The sequence below is a fragment of the Thunnus thynnus genome, chromosome 2 (assembly GCF_963924715.1).
Source record: "Thunnus thynnus chromosome 2, fThuThy2.1, whole genome shotgun sequence".
NCBI lineage: Eukaryota > Metazoa > Chordata > Actinopteri > Scombriformes > Scombridae > Thunnus > Thunnus thynnus.
This window is the reverse complement of record NC_089518.1, coordinates 4,530,469-4,546,096: the sequence shown is the minus strand read 5'-3', so window position 1 is coordinate 4,546,096 and position 15,628 is coordinate 4,530,469. Positions and strand designations below refer to the sequence as shown.

At 39.3% G+C, this 15,628-nt stretch overlaps 1 protein-coding gene across 4 annotated transcripts in view; it reads left to right on the top strand.

Annotated features, from left to right (window-relative positions):
* mamdc2a (MAM domain containing 2a) overlaps positions 1-15,628 on the top strand; it is a 44,908-nt gene that overhangs the window by 10,918 nt on the left and 18,362 nt on the right. For all 4 annotated transcript variants that reach the window (XM_067600131.1, XM_067600141.1, XM_067600137.1 and 1 more), the window contains 4 exons: positions 1,333-1,583; positions 4,301-4,385; positions 4,497-4,634; positions 7,912-8,168. In XM_067600131.1, the coding sequence (XP_067456232.1) occupies positions 1,333-1,583; positions 4,301-4,385; positions 4,497-4,634; positions 7,912-8,168 (731 nt within the window). The remainder of the gene's footprint in view (positions 1-1,332; positions 1,584-4,300; positions 4,386-4,496; positions 4,635-7,911; positions 8,169-15,628) is intronic.

Here is a 15,628-nt window from a genome sequence, read left to right as displayed (position 1 = left end):
AATTTTCTGCAGGGTGAGACATGTCTGTCTTGCCCACACCTGTGTCATCAAAATCATGCAAGTTTTGGGCCCATTCACTTGGATTTCAATTAGTAAATTGAAAACTCTTGATGAGTTTGTGTGTAAAACAAAATATTTTCCTAATTTTCATCAAGTCTATTTTTAGAAAAGGAAAGACTTTTAACCCACATGACCTGGTCAAAGTTTGATTTGAATGGAGAGTGTGAGCGAACCCAAACCTTTCTGAACATTTACTGCTTCTACATTCCACTTCATTTGAACTTTAAATGAGTCACGAGACTTTGACCTACAAATCTTGAATTTACATGTTTTTTCTTTTACTGTTTTGAGATATTAGAGTCTGAGTTTTAAAGTCTTTTCTTGCTCTTTCTGTGATTTTATAATGAGTGTGTATTGTGAAATGTGTCACAGGACTGAGGGATTGACATCACCAGAAGCAGTTGGAGAGGGGAATTTTAGAGAACACTTCTTGTGAAATATCCTATAATAAATCCCATTACCTTGGCCATCTTACATTAAAAATCATATTTCAGCAGGAAATTTCGTAGCAAATCCATTGATACAGGTTTGAAAGTGGTCAGACTTATAGTTTAGACATCAGAAGCCTCTGTTTGACGCAAAGTTCATGCCTCCCCATTGTTTTACATTGTAAAGTTGATGTGGCACTGCAACTTTGAGGGCTTATAAAATCCAAACAGTTTCAGTTATTACAAAGTTTTTAACAACTTTTTTTCAGCATAGTGTCATAAGTCATCTAGTAAAGTTTGAAGCTGATACCATTAATGCCCTCGGAGGAGATAGTGTTTGTTTGGGGGCCAAAATTGAGGCAAAGTCTTATTTTGAAAGGCTAATTGCGGACTTGTTGGATTTAGGTCAGGGGTGTCAGTATATAATCTGTAGGTCTTGATGAGATGGATAATTGAGTTTTGGTTTGATCTCTCTATGACATTCCTACAGGCAGCCATTTTAGTTACATAGGTGGCGCTAGAGAGCACATTTTGGCACTTTGGGGGTTTATTTTTACATTTTATCAAATTTTTCACGACACCAGACCTGATGTGCAAGCCAAAGTTGGTGAGTTGTTGAGCATGTTTAGCAAATTTAGGGTTTAAGTGGCGTAATAATAAAACAAACACATGAAATACAATAGAATATTGTAAATATAACTATTAGTTATCTTAAGATAATGTAAAAATAGTAAAGATAAGAAAAATTGCAAGATAGTGGGTCTAAAAATGCATCAGCACCTCTTAGCATCTGTAATATTCCACATGTACATAAATATGACACATCTTCATTTTGTTGTTGTAGGCCATTTGATAACAGTGGACTCAGCCTTCTTATATGACCAGGAACAGGCGGTTCTTGTCAGTCCAGTTCTGGACCAGCAGGAGTGGAGCTGTGTGAGGCTGGTGTACCAGATTGCTGGACAAGGTTCCCTGCAGCTCCATCTCAGACCAGACAGTGATAACTTTGACTACAGGCTCTGGACCGCCAACAAAGCCTCTGACAGCTGGCTCATTGCTAGTGTGGACCTAGCCAACACGACCACCCCCTACCAGGTATGAATTTCTGTAAAGATCACAGTCACAGTCACATTAAGGAGACTTTTACTCAATTAGCAATTTGAATAGGAAAGTCATCAGAATGATTCTTTATCAGTGCTGTTTTGATCAGTTGTTGGGTTAGAGGCTGGAGAAACCAATGTTCAGAAAACCTCACTTTCTATTTTCGCATCTTTGCTGTCAAGGTCATTTGCATGTCTTGTCTAAATCAAAGTTTTGTTGAAAATCCAGTACCTGCTGGGATAAGCTTTAGCCCAACATCATATCAAGTCAAGTCAATTGTATTTGTATAGCACTTCTCATACACAATGGCAGTTCAAGGTGCTTAACATCAGACCCTGAACAGGATAAGCTCTTTAGAGAATGGATGGATATATTCATTGGCTTCATCCATATATTTTATAGATTATCCGAAAAAATACAAACAATTATCTATCCTCTTCCAGAAGAAAATTTTGTGCATCACATACAGTTTTCCTTCAACCAATCATAATCCTCCTTCCATCTCTCTTAATGAGTTCACTGTAGTTTTGGAAAAATTTCAGGCTTGGAAAGTGTTACAAAATTAAAATCCATCAACTTCCCCTACCCTGCATTTCTCTGGACTTTTTCCTTTTTTGCAAAAGGTCAGAGATCAAAGATGTGTCAGGAATCAAACATGTTGTTGTTAATGCATCTCACAACACTAGGCTACCAGGACCATGGCTACTACCATTTGAGTGCAGCATTGAATATGATTGAATTGAAAGTGTGATGGAAGTAGAAAGAGATGGCTCGGCCTATTTGGCTCCAGACTTATGCGTCTGACATCTTCTTAATTTACATTCCACAGAAACATGATGACACAATTAAAACTTCCCTTTATCACTTTTAAAACCATATTAAGTAAAAGGCTTCTTATCATACTATGTTTCCTTCCTCACTGATCTTTACTTTTAAAGATTGTTGGCTTAGTCAAAATGCAGCTGATTTTTAATTGGAGACATTTTGATTGGCTCCCTCAAGCTTGCTCGCGGGTAATTTGGTACAAGCCTTCTGATTGCTTCAGGAGTTAAATAAAGTGCTTGTGAGGCTGTGTTTAGTTTTTATGCTCCCAGCTGCTGGAATACTTTCTCAGTTTATTGTTTTTTCTTGTACATATTTGATACATTTTGTTAGTGTTGTGGTTTTTATTAGCGATTTAATAGTGTCTCTATTGTTAAAATACTTTGTATGTATGTATGTTTACAAAACAGCAGCGGTCCTGCAGAATTCGATCATATCACATAACCTCTTTAACAGGTGGAGGTTACCCAGTTGTCACAAAACTAGATTTTCTCGAATTTCCATTTTCTTTTTTTGCTGAGCACTTCAAGGTTTTTTTCTTGTCAATGTTGGCTTGCAGTTGAGTTTCAAAGTTAATTTTTGACCTTGGAAAAGGTATTTGACAAATAATCTCACCTCACCTCAAGGTCCATTTAGCAGCTGTTCTGGAACTTTGTACTATGTACTGTATGTATTTATATATCTTTGTATGTATGCTTTTCATGTTCTTTGCTTTTTCTGTAAAGCAGCTTTCCCTGTGGAATTAAATGTGCAATATAAATACAGTTTTGCTTGCTAATCTAAATTTAAAGAAAGCTAACCCTCCTTAAGTACAGACTGAGTTTGAGGCAGAGGCCCACAAGTCCTATAAAAGAAGCCATGATGTCATTCAAGCCTCTAAATTTAACCTGCTTCATTATTGTTAACCAAAGCACTAACCTCTTCCAGAAAAGTCTTTTTTTTTTCTTTGTGAGGACCATTTCTTAATATAATTACACCTGAGAAAGAACATGCCATAATTTAAAGCTCTGTACTAGAGACTTTAAAGTTGTCCCACATGCCATACTACGCTATGAGGGGAAAACAAAACTACACCGTGTTGGCACTGTAAGTAATGGCATGACAACCATTTAAAGGTTGGTATCATTGGTATCATTTGCCAGTGTACTCTAGTGTACTGGATATGAGGTGATGTGTTAATGTGATTATGATTCTGGGATAATGTGGTGGGATATGTGATGCATGCTGTGACATTATGGGCTGTGATGTGTGATGTGATTGGATATATTGATGTATTGTTGCCGTACATTTATGTGTACACCTATTTTCTCACACGTACTATTGATACACACAGTGCAGCTACCACAACATAAGTTTCAAACCACTACAGCTGAGGCATACAGTCATACGCACATGCTTATTTACATATGTGCATTTTGTTTCATTCACAAGCCCATGTATGTGTGCGTATATAGTTGACTCTCTGTATGACCCTTGTGTTTGTGTATTCTTTATCAGTACTTGTTCTTGCACAGCTGACTTTTAAATTTGATCCCCAGCTCCTCCAGTCTGCATGTTGAAGTGACCTTGGGCAAGATACTGAACCCCAAATTGCTCCCGATGGCTGAGCCAGCAGTGTCTGTGTGTTTGAATTAGATTAGATCCTGAGGAGCAGGTTGCACCTTGCGTGGCAGCCTCTGCCATCAGTGTATGAATGTGTGAGTGAATGGGTGAATGTTGGCATGTGTTGTAAAGCACTTTGAGAAAGGCGCTATATAAATGCAGTCCATTTACTATCAGGACATGACCTGACATGATGTTTATGTGATGTGACATGATGACATGGTGAGACAATGTTGGTGATTGCTTTCTGTCCCAGTTACTTTGGAATTCTCCTTTTTCTGCCACAGATTTTATTGGAAGGTCGACCTGAACGTGGCTCAGGCAACAGTGTGGCCATCTTTGAAATCCACATTGTTCCTGGTTACTGCATAGGTCAGTGTCAACATTATATCAAGTTTATTCATACAAAATGTGTAAGATTTATAAAGGAATCATGTTTAGCTTGATAGTAAATATACAAAACTACTGTTTTATCGTCACCAGAGTGTAATTTTGAGGAGCATCATCTGTGTGGCTACAGCAACAGCTGGAACCCAAATGTCAACTGGTACGTTGGGGGGAGTATGACTACAGAGCCTGAGTCTAATCTGCCTGAAAACCACACCAACAGTAACCGCAGAGGTAAATGCAGTTACTTGTCTGAGCATCTGTTAGTTGAAGAGTGAATTATAGTTGAAGGTCAAATTGGTGTTTATTTTTATGTTTTTGTATATAAAAAACCTGATCATAGCTAAATTGTGTTACATATTCATAATGTCATACACATTGACATACACAGTATATCAACACTAATAACCTACACTACATCCACAACTCCCAAAAGTTTAGGCAACTGAGTGTTGTTCAGGTTGTAGGATGCATGAGGTTAGAAAAACTGTCCTTGAAGAAATCCACCACCAAAACAACAGATATGTATACATACAGACGGGTGACAAATGAAAGGAAAGCCCTAAATAAATGAGTGGAGAAACATAATGAATGCAGATGCTTCCACACAGGTGTACTGCATGGTAAAATGAAGTAATTAACATCCAGTCATATATGTGGCATGTATAAAAATGCTGAGCAGGCCCAGTTGAGTCTGACTTTCTATAAACATGGCAAGAAGAAAAGATCTAAATGTTTTTGAAAAAAGGTTCAGTGTTGGATGGCAAGAGATTGAGTCACAAAGACTGCTCAACTAGCTAATGTTTCACTAGGAACAGTGACTAAAGTGCATTTAGATAATAATAATAGGGTTGGAAATTGTGGTCAACAGTGCACATTTGATGACCATGATGCTTGTGCATTAGTGCGAAGAGCAACTCTTCCTCAGGTGACTCAGAATGTCAATGCAAGACGTAATCAGACTGTCAGCAAGAAGAGCCGTCGACAATTACATAGAGAGGGATGTTATAATAGGGTTGCAGTGCACAAACCCCTCATTACAAAGATGGACGCACATTCATTTCAGAGTTCAGTGGTGCAAAAAGCATAGGCACTGGTCTACAGAGATGTGGAAAAAAGTGATATGCTCAGATGAGTCATCCGTCACCATATTCTCGAGAAGTGGGAGAGTGTATGTGTGGCGTAGACCAAGAGAACAGTAGAGGCCTGAATGCTTGACCCCTACAGTGAGGGGATCCGGTGTCTCTGTTATGCTGTGGGGGGCATTTTGCTGGCATGGTTTGAGTCCATTGTCTAGCAAATTAAGTCATCTGTACTCACAAATAAGTATTTAACACTTTTAATAATGCACAGCAGCAGAAGGAAACGGATGCGTTTCAGGCTCAGGTTTTCCTCAGCATTTCTGAGACATATCTGGGTGTGACCCCTAGTAAACAGCAGCCAGGGACCTGCTGGTGATTAACAACCAGCTGATTCAAATCATCAATAGGCTAAACATAAAAGGCTAAATTAAGTCATAAGAAGAAATATATCACATTCTGTTATTGCAACAAACAATAAGTAACCAATTGATTTACACACTAACGATAAGAAAATGCATGTATGTACATATGTAAACTCATTCATGTGCAGAACCTCCATAGAAAATACAAATACATATACATCAGTAATACCCATCTGTATTCATAAAAAACAAGACAAAAACAATTCATCATTTAAGCTCCTAGGATACTCTATAATACTGATACTCTATAAGTTTCTGCTCCCTATCTCCTCCCCTCAACAGTGGCCTAACAGCCCCAATACCCATGAACCATATCCTACAAACTCCATGGCCAGGGGAATTAAAGTGTCTGACTACAGGAGACCTCTTGTCCCTATTTCTGATACTACTCTCTCTGCTCAGAGATCCTAATTCTCAGTTCCCTTTTTGTCTTGCCCACATAAGAAAACCCACAAGGACATTTCAATAGGTAGACCACATGTGTTGTCATACATGTCATTTTACTCCTGATTCACTCAGTTCGAACAAGGAAAAAAAGGGGAAAAGAGAGATTAAAAGATGTGTAGGCCTTACATAGAGATCTGTCTTAAAGATTCTGTCCCCTCAAATTACTCAATCACTTCGTAGTGAATATGGGAGTGTTAACAAACTCCTGGCCAACAATGGGATCAATTAAAATTCTTTGGTCACAATTCTTTCCTCGGAAATGGACACACCCTTAGAGGGAAGGGTCAATACAATGTTGTTCTGAGTGATCACCTTTATCCTATGATGAAACAGGGGTCACTGAATGGTTTGATGAGTATGAAAATGATGTGAATCATATGCTATGACCTTCACAGTCACCAGATCTCAACCCAATTGAACACTTATGGGAGATTTTGGACTGATGTGTTAGACAGCACTCTCCACCACCATCATCAAAACACCAAATGAGGGAATATCTTTTTGAAGAACGGTGTTCATCCCTCCAGAAGAGTCCAGAGACTTGTAGAATCAATGCCAAGGTGCACTGAAGCTGTTCTAAGACACCTTACTAAGACAATTTATATTGGTTTTTCCTGTACTTTGCTTTTCTGTACATACACAGAGTACTATATTAATCCCAAAGGGAAATTCTGGTGTAACAGCAGCCGAGTTACAAACTGTAAATGATGAAACAAATAAGGTAGCTAAGAAACAAAACACAATTTAAAAAACGTTAAATAATAATCAATAAACCAGAATAAAATAAAATGAGAGTACAAACTTTTGAATATACACTTTGCTTACTAATATACTGTACATTAGCAATGTCAACACAGTTTTTCTGCAAAAAAAGTAACAAAATACACATTTAAGCTTTTCAAAACCATCACTTCTGCACAATCCACTTCTCCTCCGTCAGTTTATGCGATCCTGTATGTTACAAACACTCCAAACACATATTTTTGCAAAGTATACAGCATCCGTTTGTCACTGGTCTGGTTAGCTGTTTGTGTCTGTGCTTGCAACTGATTATTATTGTGAGGTATGCTGTACAGTCCTGAGGTCTGACTGCTGCAGCTGACTGACCTGACAGCCACAGCGTTCATTTTGTATGCTCAAGACATGAAAAACAATTTTGACTTCATACTTGACCTGACTTCATACTTCAGACTCACTTCAGATGGCTGCATCATAATAAAAAAAAAGGTTTTCTAAAGATGGAGCTAGATAATATCCCCAAACAATTTTCTTATTATCAACTCAACTTCAGTGCTGAATTGCTGCTGAATTTTTTTGTACTCCAGGTTGGAATATGGAGCAGCAGTTTTCTTTGCTTTATCTCTGCTTTATATGCAACAACATAGTCATTGCTCACTGCAGCATGCAGAAAAAACCTGAAACTTGAGGTGTGTGAATGACTACACATATATGTCATTTTAACACTTTAAAGTCTTTTGATAACATGTAACCCACACACATAAATGTGACTGTATCAGCTCATAACCACCTCCAGCTCATCTATATCTTCCACTGCTCCAGGCCACTACATGTATGTGGACTCTGTGTATGCCAAGCACTTCCAGGAAGTGGCCAAGCTGACCTCACCCATGACCACAGTGCCCATGGCCGGCTGCTTATCCTTCTACTACCACCGGGACCAGGAGAGGGGAAACATATTCTCTGTTTTCACCAGAGACCAGCTGGGCCACTATGAAGAGATCTGGAGACCAGAGGTGTATACCACCATGGGCTGGACTCTGGTCGGTATTGACATCAAGGCCCCACTCCCCCTGGAGGTCAGTACTGGAGCTAGCATGCACCATTATAGTGAGTAACCCAGCTTAAAGGATAGTTTCAGGTTTTTTCAAATCTATCCCAATCAGGGGCACCGGATTCATTACAGAAGTGTGGGGGCCAAAAAGTTTCTGTGTGTGTGTGTGTGTGTGTTAAGGCCTTTTCATATTTTCTGTGGACACAGATAATAAACAGGGTTGTGAATATTACAGCTGTGCAGTGTTTTTCTGATCAGCCTTTAAATGCATTAATCTGTTACTCCAACCGGACTGCTGGATCATATTTCATTGTCTCACAGACACTTTAAACAACACGCCCACACCAACTCAGCCCCTTGCATTGTTTAGCACAGGACTGTTTTCAGCAAGGGTGATCCATAAGGTCCGCTTTATTATAAACAATTCCACTGTAGAAATCTGGAATCTGTGTGTAACAGCTGACCTTTTTATATACAGTCAATGGTGTAGATGTGTAGCAGAAGGTAGAACATTAATTACCGTCAGATTCTGACAGCAGCAGTTAGCAACAAACAGATCAGTCCTGATGTTTCTGCAACATCCTGGATACATTCAGTGACACCTGAACGACATCAATGTAAAATTCAGACATTAATCTGACATGTCTCAGACCTGCCTGAGTCACATTAATAGCTGGAGTCTATTCTGACGGACATTTCGGTAGATCATGTTATAGATGCAAAATACATGGAAGTTGGTTTGTGATGAGCTCTGTGTGTGCACCTCTGCTAATTAAAGACACGCAATTTAAGGCTTTTGTGCTCTCTGCAGTTTTCATTGTGGACCACTCTGTGCTGAAATGTGGAGAAAAGCCTGAAACACTGGAAACCTCTCCACTCACTGTAAACAGCAACTTTACTGCCTGTACTGTTACTGTTATGTGGAGCACTGTATTTTTCCCCCTCCCCCTGTCGCTCCACATTAAGTTCCACTTGGTTACATTATCAGGGACAGAATAACAACAATCATAACAATAACAATAACAGCAGCAACAGCAGTAGCAATAACTCTGGGGAAGAAGCCAAGTTAGTAACATGCATTGATGTTACATGAATGCATACAGATGGAGAGGAGGAGGAGTAGAGAGGAGCTCAGTGCATCATGGGAAGTCCCCCGGCAGTCTAGGCCTATAGCAGCATAACTAGGGGCTGATCCAAAGTGAGCCTGGTCGGAAAGTTTTAAGCCTACTCTTGAACGTAGAGAGGGTGTCTGCCCCCCGGACCAAAAATACCAGTTTCGAGGAGCAGAAATATGCGAGCTGTTGACATGAACACAAACGAGATGCGCACTTTTTTACCATAAGTGTTGCAATATAGGGCATTTGAGGGGATACAGTGATTTGTGACTTAAAAAGAATGTTGGAGGAGGGCTAAGGGGTGGGGGCCAATGTCCCCTTGGCCCCACTGTTTCCGGTGCCAGTGGTCTCAATACAATACTGACGTGCCATTATGTGTGTGGAAATAGGTCTTGGTCACTGCAGCCCTTGTTCTCATATGGGAATAAACCAGTAGTACAGCACAGACACACATAGAATCTGGCATAACAAAAATCTTTCTGTAACCCAAGAAGTGAGCAAGTGATCAAGTGAACTTCAGCTAACTGTTCACAAGAGGCTATTACACTGTGCATCCAAATACTGAGGAACAAATGACTGATTTTCCAACTGTAGTGGTCAGGCCAGCACAGGAATCAAACAATGCTGTGTATTGTATGTGGAGCTTTTTAAAGTCAACATGGTCTTACTGTACCTAATTAAATCAAAAGACAATTGTTTTAGTTCGGCATTGTACACATGTTGTATGTGTACAATACCATAAAAGAAGAAAATGAAGAACTCTAGATGAGTAGTTCAACCACAGAAATCTGCTCATCATGTTGGCTTCTTTTCAAAAACATGATACATGTTGCAAATCATCTGAAGTTTGAAGTTTGGATGTGATTTAAAGGATGATTGCAAGTTATTACAACTCACATCTCAACATCTCAAATCTCAAAATCTCATCAAGGGATGGGCATGACTGATGATCAACAATTGATTATTAAGAATTTTTTTGATCATGTGGAATTATGTATATATGTGTATTGAAGTTGCAATGAATTTCACTATGTGCAACAACAAGCCGGGGGCGCAATCTAAATTTAACAGGGAAAACAGGCTGCTGTAGAAATGGAAAGTAAACATGAAGAGAGCAAGGCGAAGTTTGGTGTGGGACCAATTGGAGCTAAAAAATCAACAAAGCTCATTGTAAACATTGCAATGCCGTGTATACCTACAACACGACCCCAATGATGTACCACTTGAACAACGTACACCCGACAATGAATCCACCTCCTCCTCTCAACCTACCATCACCTCAGTGTTAGCACAGAGGAGCTGCAATGCACAACAGACAGAAAAAATTACCCAAGGGATCTGCAAGTTGTTTGAGATGGATATGCTGCCCACAACTGTTGTTGAAGGCAAAAGTTTTCGAGATCAAATTAATTTTATAGAGCAAGTATACTGCATTCCATCCCGACGCACCATCACCAGGCTCATAGAAACTCGCTACAAAGTACTAAAGCAGGAGCTGTTCAAAAATCAAGCCACAGATGACAGGGTTGCTTTAACCACAGACTGCTGGACTACCAGTAGAGAGCTACCTCACCATCACCTGCCACTGCATCGGTGATGACTGGCAAATGAACTCAGTGGTCCTGCTCACTGCAAGACTGCCAGGCCGGCATACAGCTGATCTTCTCGCTGAGAAGATGAAGATTAGATGAGGCATTTTATTCATAATTTATTGACAGGTTCAGTGTGATGACTCGGTGTCATCCACCCCCATGATCGCATCAATGCTGGACTCACATGCAGGCCTCTTCTATGGCGCTACTCCTCAGGGAACAATAGTCCACTCAACGCAACACCGGCATTGAAACAGAAGTTCAGAACTTTCTGAGGGAGACTCTGCCATCCCTTGGTTGCAGCCCTACTGGTGGAAAGTGGGAGTGAGGTTTCCCAGGCTTGTGAAGTTAGCGCAATAATACCTCTGCATCCCCGCAACTTTGGTCCCTTCGGAGCGGGTGTTTTTCAGCTGCTGGACTAACTGTCACCAGGCTGCGTTCGCGTCTTTCTCCTGAGCATGTTGACATGCTCCTCTTCCTCAGCAAAAATCAGTAGGCTGTAGTTACTTTACTCTCTCGTTTGGGTGCCTTTTGGATTCGTTCAAGTTACATTTAGGGAAAAAGTTTCAGCACTAAGTAATTATTTTTTTTGCATATTATCATTTGATACGATTCATGATTTCTTTTGAATTGTGTCTAAAAGAGTCTCAATTGTGTTTACGATGAGCGCACCAGCTTTGGCTTGTTGATTTGTGCGGAGGTTTGGCTCGGAGCCCTGGGCTCTTTAAACAGAAACAGTTGCATACTCAGGTCACATGATGACAAGTGAGCAAACTAAATGAATATTGTGAGATGTGGTTGAAACTCACCTCATTGTTTTTGTATGTTGATTTATGTCAAGTGGCTGCTAACACTTTATATTCCCTTTGGGATTAATGATGCCATCCGTCTGTCCATCCATCCATCCAAGTCTGACCTGTTTGTGGTCATTTCTGGTGCTTGCCAAGTACTTTTACTGAGGACCTTGAGCTATAGTATATAACTTTTTTCTAAAATTTACAGTCACACTTTATTTTACAGTACACTAGTCAGACGTAATAAACTGTAGTTTATTCTTTATTAGACAGTAAACAAACACGGTTATACCCTAATTAGACACTATACATCTAAATTATGCTGTAATTAGAAACCGCATAGACCCAAAATATAGGCCTACTTAGACATTATTATACCAAATTACGTTCTAATTAGAAACCAAATAGGAGATCTTGATACACTATTAGACACAATTTTTCAGGATCATAGTCTAATTAGTCTCAAATACAATGCCATATCAGATCTGAAATATGCTACAGTTAGACGCTATTCTACCAAATTATGCTGTAATTCAATGCTACCAACATGGGCCTATCATAGCCAAATGTATTATTATTTGTTTATTATTATTATTCATTAGACAAATTTAATGCCATATTATATCAGGCATATAGTCAGAACAAACATAACAGAGAGCTCAGTGAACAATACATTTATTGGGCCTTTATAGTTTCACTTTCTTACAGCGTCATTTATGCTTGTTAGAAGAAAACTGTACCGTAAACTCAAACCACATCAGGTCACCCCTATTAGAGATTCTTAGAGAATAATTTACAACACATTACAACAGCACTGTAAACTAAAGTGAAGACATACTTCTTTGGCTGGTCCCATGCACTGTGGTCTAATAACAAATGCTTCAGGCTACTTAGACATCAGACCATTTAATACTGTGTCACTATCTTACCCCAGTAAGGAAGCTGCCAGAACAGTGCATCTCTATTTCCCACTATTAGAACCTTATTGGACTTTTCACTGCCTACTTTTCTCTTTTTAGAGCACACCATGTGCAAAAACTTTTCTCGAGCTGAGCTGATACTAAAAAGTGCCATGAAAACACTGCAGACCACTGATTGGTCAGTCATTTATCTCATCTGCGTGCTTTCTGTTTCAGAGAAAGCATTCCACTGCTCCCTCTCTTCAGTCTGCTGCTCTCTCTCTCTCTCTCTCATGCACATGCTCCTCAGCTGCCATGCTTGAAACACAGCATTCACACATGAGGAAAAAACATGTCCTGTTGTTCTTTGCATTTACTGCTGCATTTGTTGGATGAATAATGAATGAAATGAAAAGGAGAAATGCAAAGGAGGAAAATGAAACAGAAACTAAAAGTGTCAGTCTCCTGAGTAAATCATCTGTTGTATGTTCAGTGGTTGTTAATTCGTGCTTTAGAATATACCTGCTGTGAAAGAATCAGAAAATAACTTATTTCTGTCATTCACAGACTTTCTCTCTCTCAGAGAAAGCTTTCTACCACTGTCTCTCTGTTGCTCACTCATGCTCTCAGCTTGCTCGCCTTCTCTCTGTCTTTTTCTCTTGTCTTTTTTAAAATGAGTTGGGAAGCTGACAACAAAGCCTAACTTTTAACGTTATGAAACAAAGAGAGATATCCTCCCCTTGTGTCTCTCATGGCAGGGTTGTACAGCTCTGCCTGTGCTCATGAAGCCCCACCCCACTGCTGCAGAGCGGAGCGGCTCGCTGATCGCTTGTTTATTCAAAGTTTATTAATACTGACCGTGTCACGTGTCCAAATTGCACCAAATTTGACACTGCACTTCCTTGGGTCCTCAGCAGTACACTTGTTAAGTGTGAAGTCAATCGGATGAACAGTTGTTGAGATACACAAAGGACACGCATACATCCATACAGACAGACAGACATAGAGACAGAAATTCCTTCCTTTATAGTTAATGGCATGCGTGGTTTCTAATTAAAGCATAATTTAGGTGTATGGTGTCCAATTAGATTACAACTGTGTTTGTTAACTGTTTAATAAAGAACATATTATTTCTAGTTTTTGTCTAATTTGATACAAAGTACGGCTTACTAAATCTTATTAGTGCAACATAAAATAAAGTGCGGAATCATTTTTTAGCTGAAATATGCCCCAAAGCATATCTTAATGTGGAGAGTTGTTGTCAAAGGCTTCCCCCCAAAATGGCAAGCAATATGTGGGGAATGCTATTTATTAATAACTACTGAATTATTATAAAAATATGGAGCATTAGATCACGTACTTTATCACTTCAGTCTGTGTGCTATCCAGGAGCTCTCCAGATAACAAGGAAAATATTTTATCTGCCAGTTTGTAGTCAAAATTAGTTTTTCTTTCATTTTTTAGACAGAATGGAACAGGAATTGTGGACAGAGAGAAGGGAAGTGGAAATGGTGAAGCAAAAACATAGGATTCGTTGACACTTCACTTCATCATTGGAGCGCTGAAAAAGTTGAGGCCAGCATGTCACGCTCGTAATGCAACGACAAGTGTCAGGTGTCAGTTTGCTGTTTCATGTCACCAGCTTCCATTGAAAATGACTTGTAGCCTGTTGCTTTGTCACATTTAGTCTGAACACACAGTAAAGCTGCAGCAGACCAACACGGTGCTCTGGCTGCTCAGTCTAAAGCTGCAGCAGGTGGGAGACATGAAGCTATGTCTCACAGGGTCCAAGTAGAGTTTCCTGATTCTCTCTGTCTGAAGAGTACAAATCTCCTCAGTCACCTTAATAAACTGATGTAGCTTTAAAGCCCAAGGAAACGCAAATCCATGATTGGCTCTTAATTATGTAATTTGGCATCTAATGTGCATATAGTAAACACCTAAAAAGTATGAGAACATAGCCTTTGACTTCTCTTCTTTAGAAAGTCTCTCTCCTCTCCCTTGTTACTGGGTTGCAGTTAGGCGTGGCTAAGCAAGGACATTAATTATGTAATAAATTTCTGCCCATTTATATTTAGGAGAAAGATGATTAATCTGGCTATCTTGCCAAGCTGACTTCACAACACTTTGTCTCTCTCATGAGAAAACAGTGCATTGCACTTTTCTTTGCTTTTGCTAGATTGAGAATTCAAATTAGCCTGAAATGGTTTGAAAACTACTGTGTTAAGCTAACTAGAAGGCTGGGGTATGCCACCCAAATCTGTATTAATCACAGCGTAGATAAGTCACTCAAAAGCGTAGCATAGCAGAGCTAATGCTAACCGTTTCATGTAAGTGAATGGAAGATGCTAAAACACTTACCTTCTAAGTCCGAAAAGTATAGTTCTATAAAGATACAGATATGTATGGTCTAGTCTGCAAGTTAGCTGAGTAGTCAAGATAACTAGTAGACTACTGGGGTAGTTGGTAACAATAAGATAAATAAATAAATAATAAATAAGTTTTACATGAAAAAGCTAATGCTAACCATTTCATGCAAGTGGATGGAAAATGCTATGTATACATGTGGCTGGTGACTCAAAAAACTGGGGAGGACAGGAGGAAAACCAACATGAAATCTTACAACAAATTGCATCATACTATATCATTGTCCCCCACCTGATGAAATCGGAGGGGTCTGGGGCAATTTTATATGCCAATAAAACAATGTGCTTTCAAAAACAAAAACCCCTGAGTGGTGAAAAGGCTGCTTCTTTAAAGACATTTATACATATTGTTTCTAAACAAAAAAGTGCTCATTTTAGATAATACCAGATGATTGTGTGTTCAAGGTACTCCACCAGTTTTATACATAAAGATCTGTTTACTTGTCATGGAAGGTGCTACTATGGAAACAGCTGATTCATGTCTCATGTGACTCTGGAGGAGAAATCTTAAAAAAGAACTAATGATGTCATGGGGTTAGCTCAGCTTGTGTTTGATACTACACATTTATAACACAAAGCCTGCATTACAAACCAGAGATGTGGAGTTTAAAAGATGTTGGTGTTTATCAGGTAGGGATGGTCTAACAAAGACAATGTCG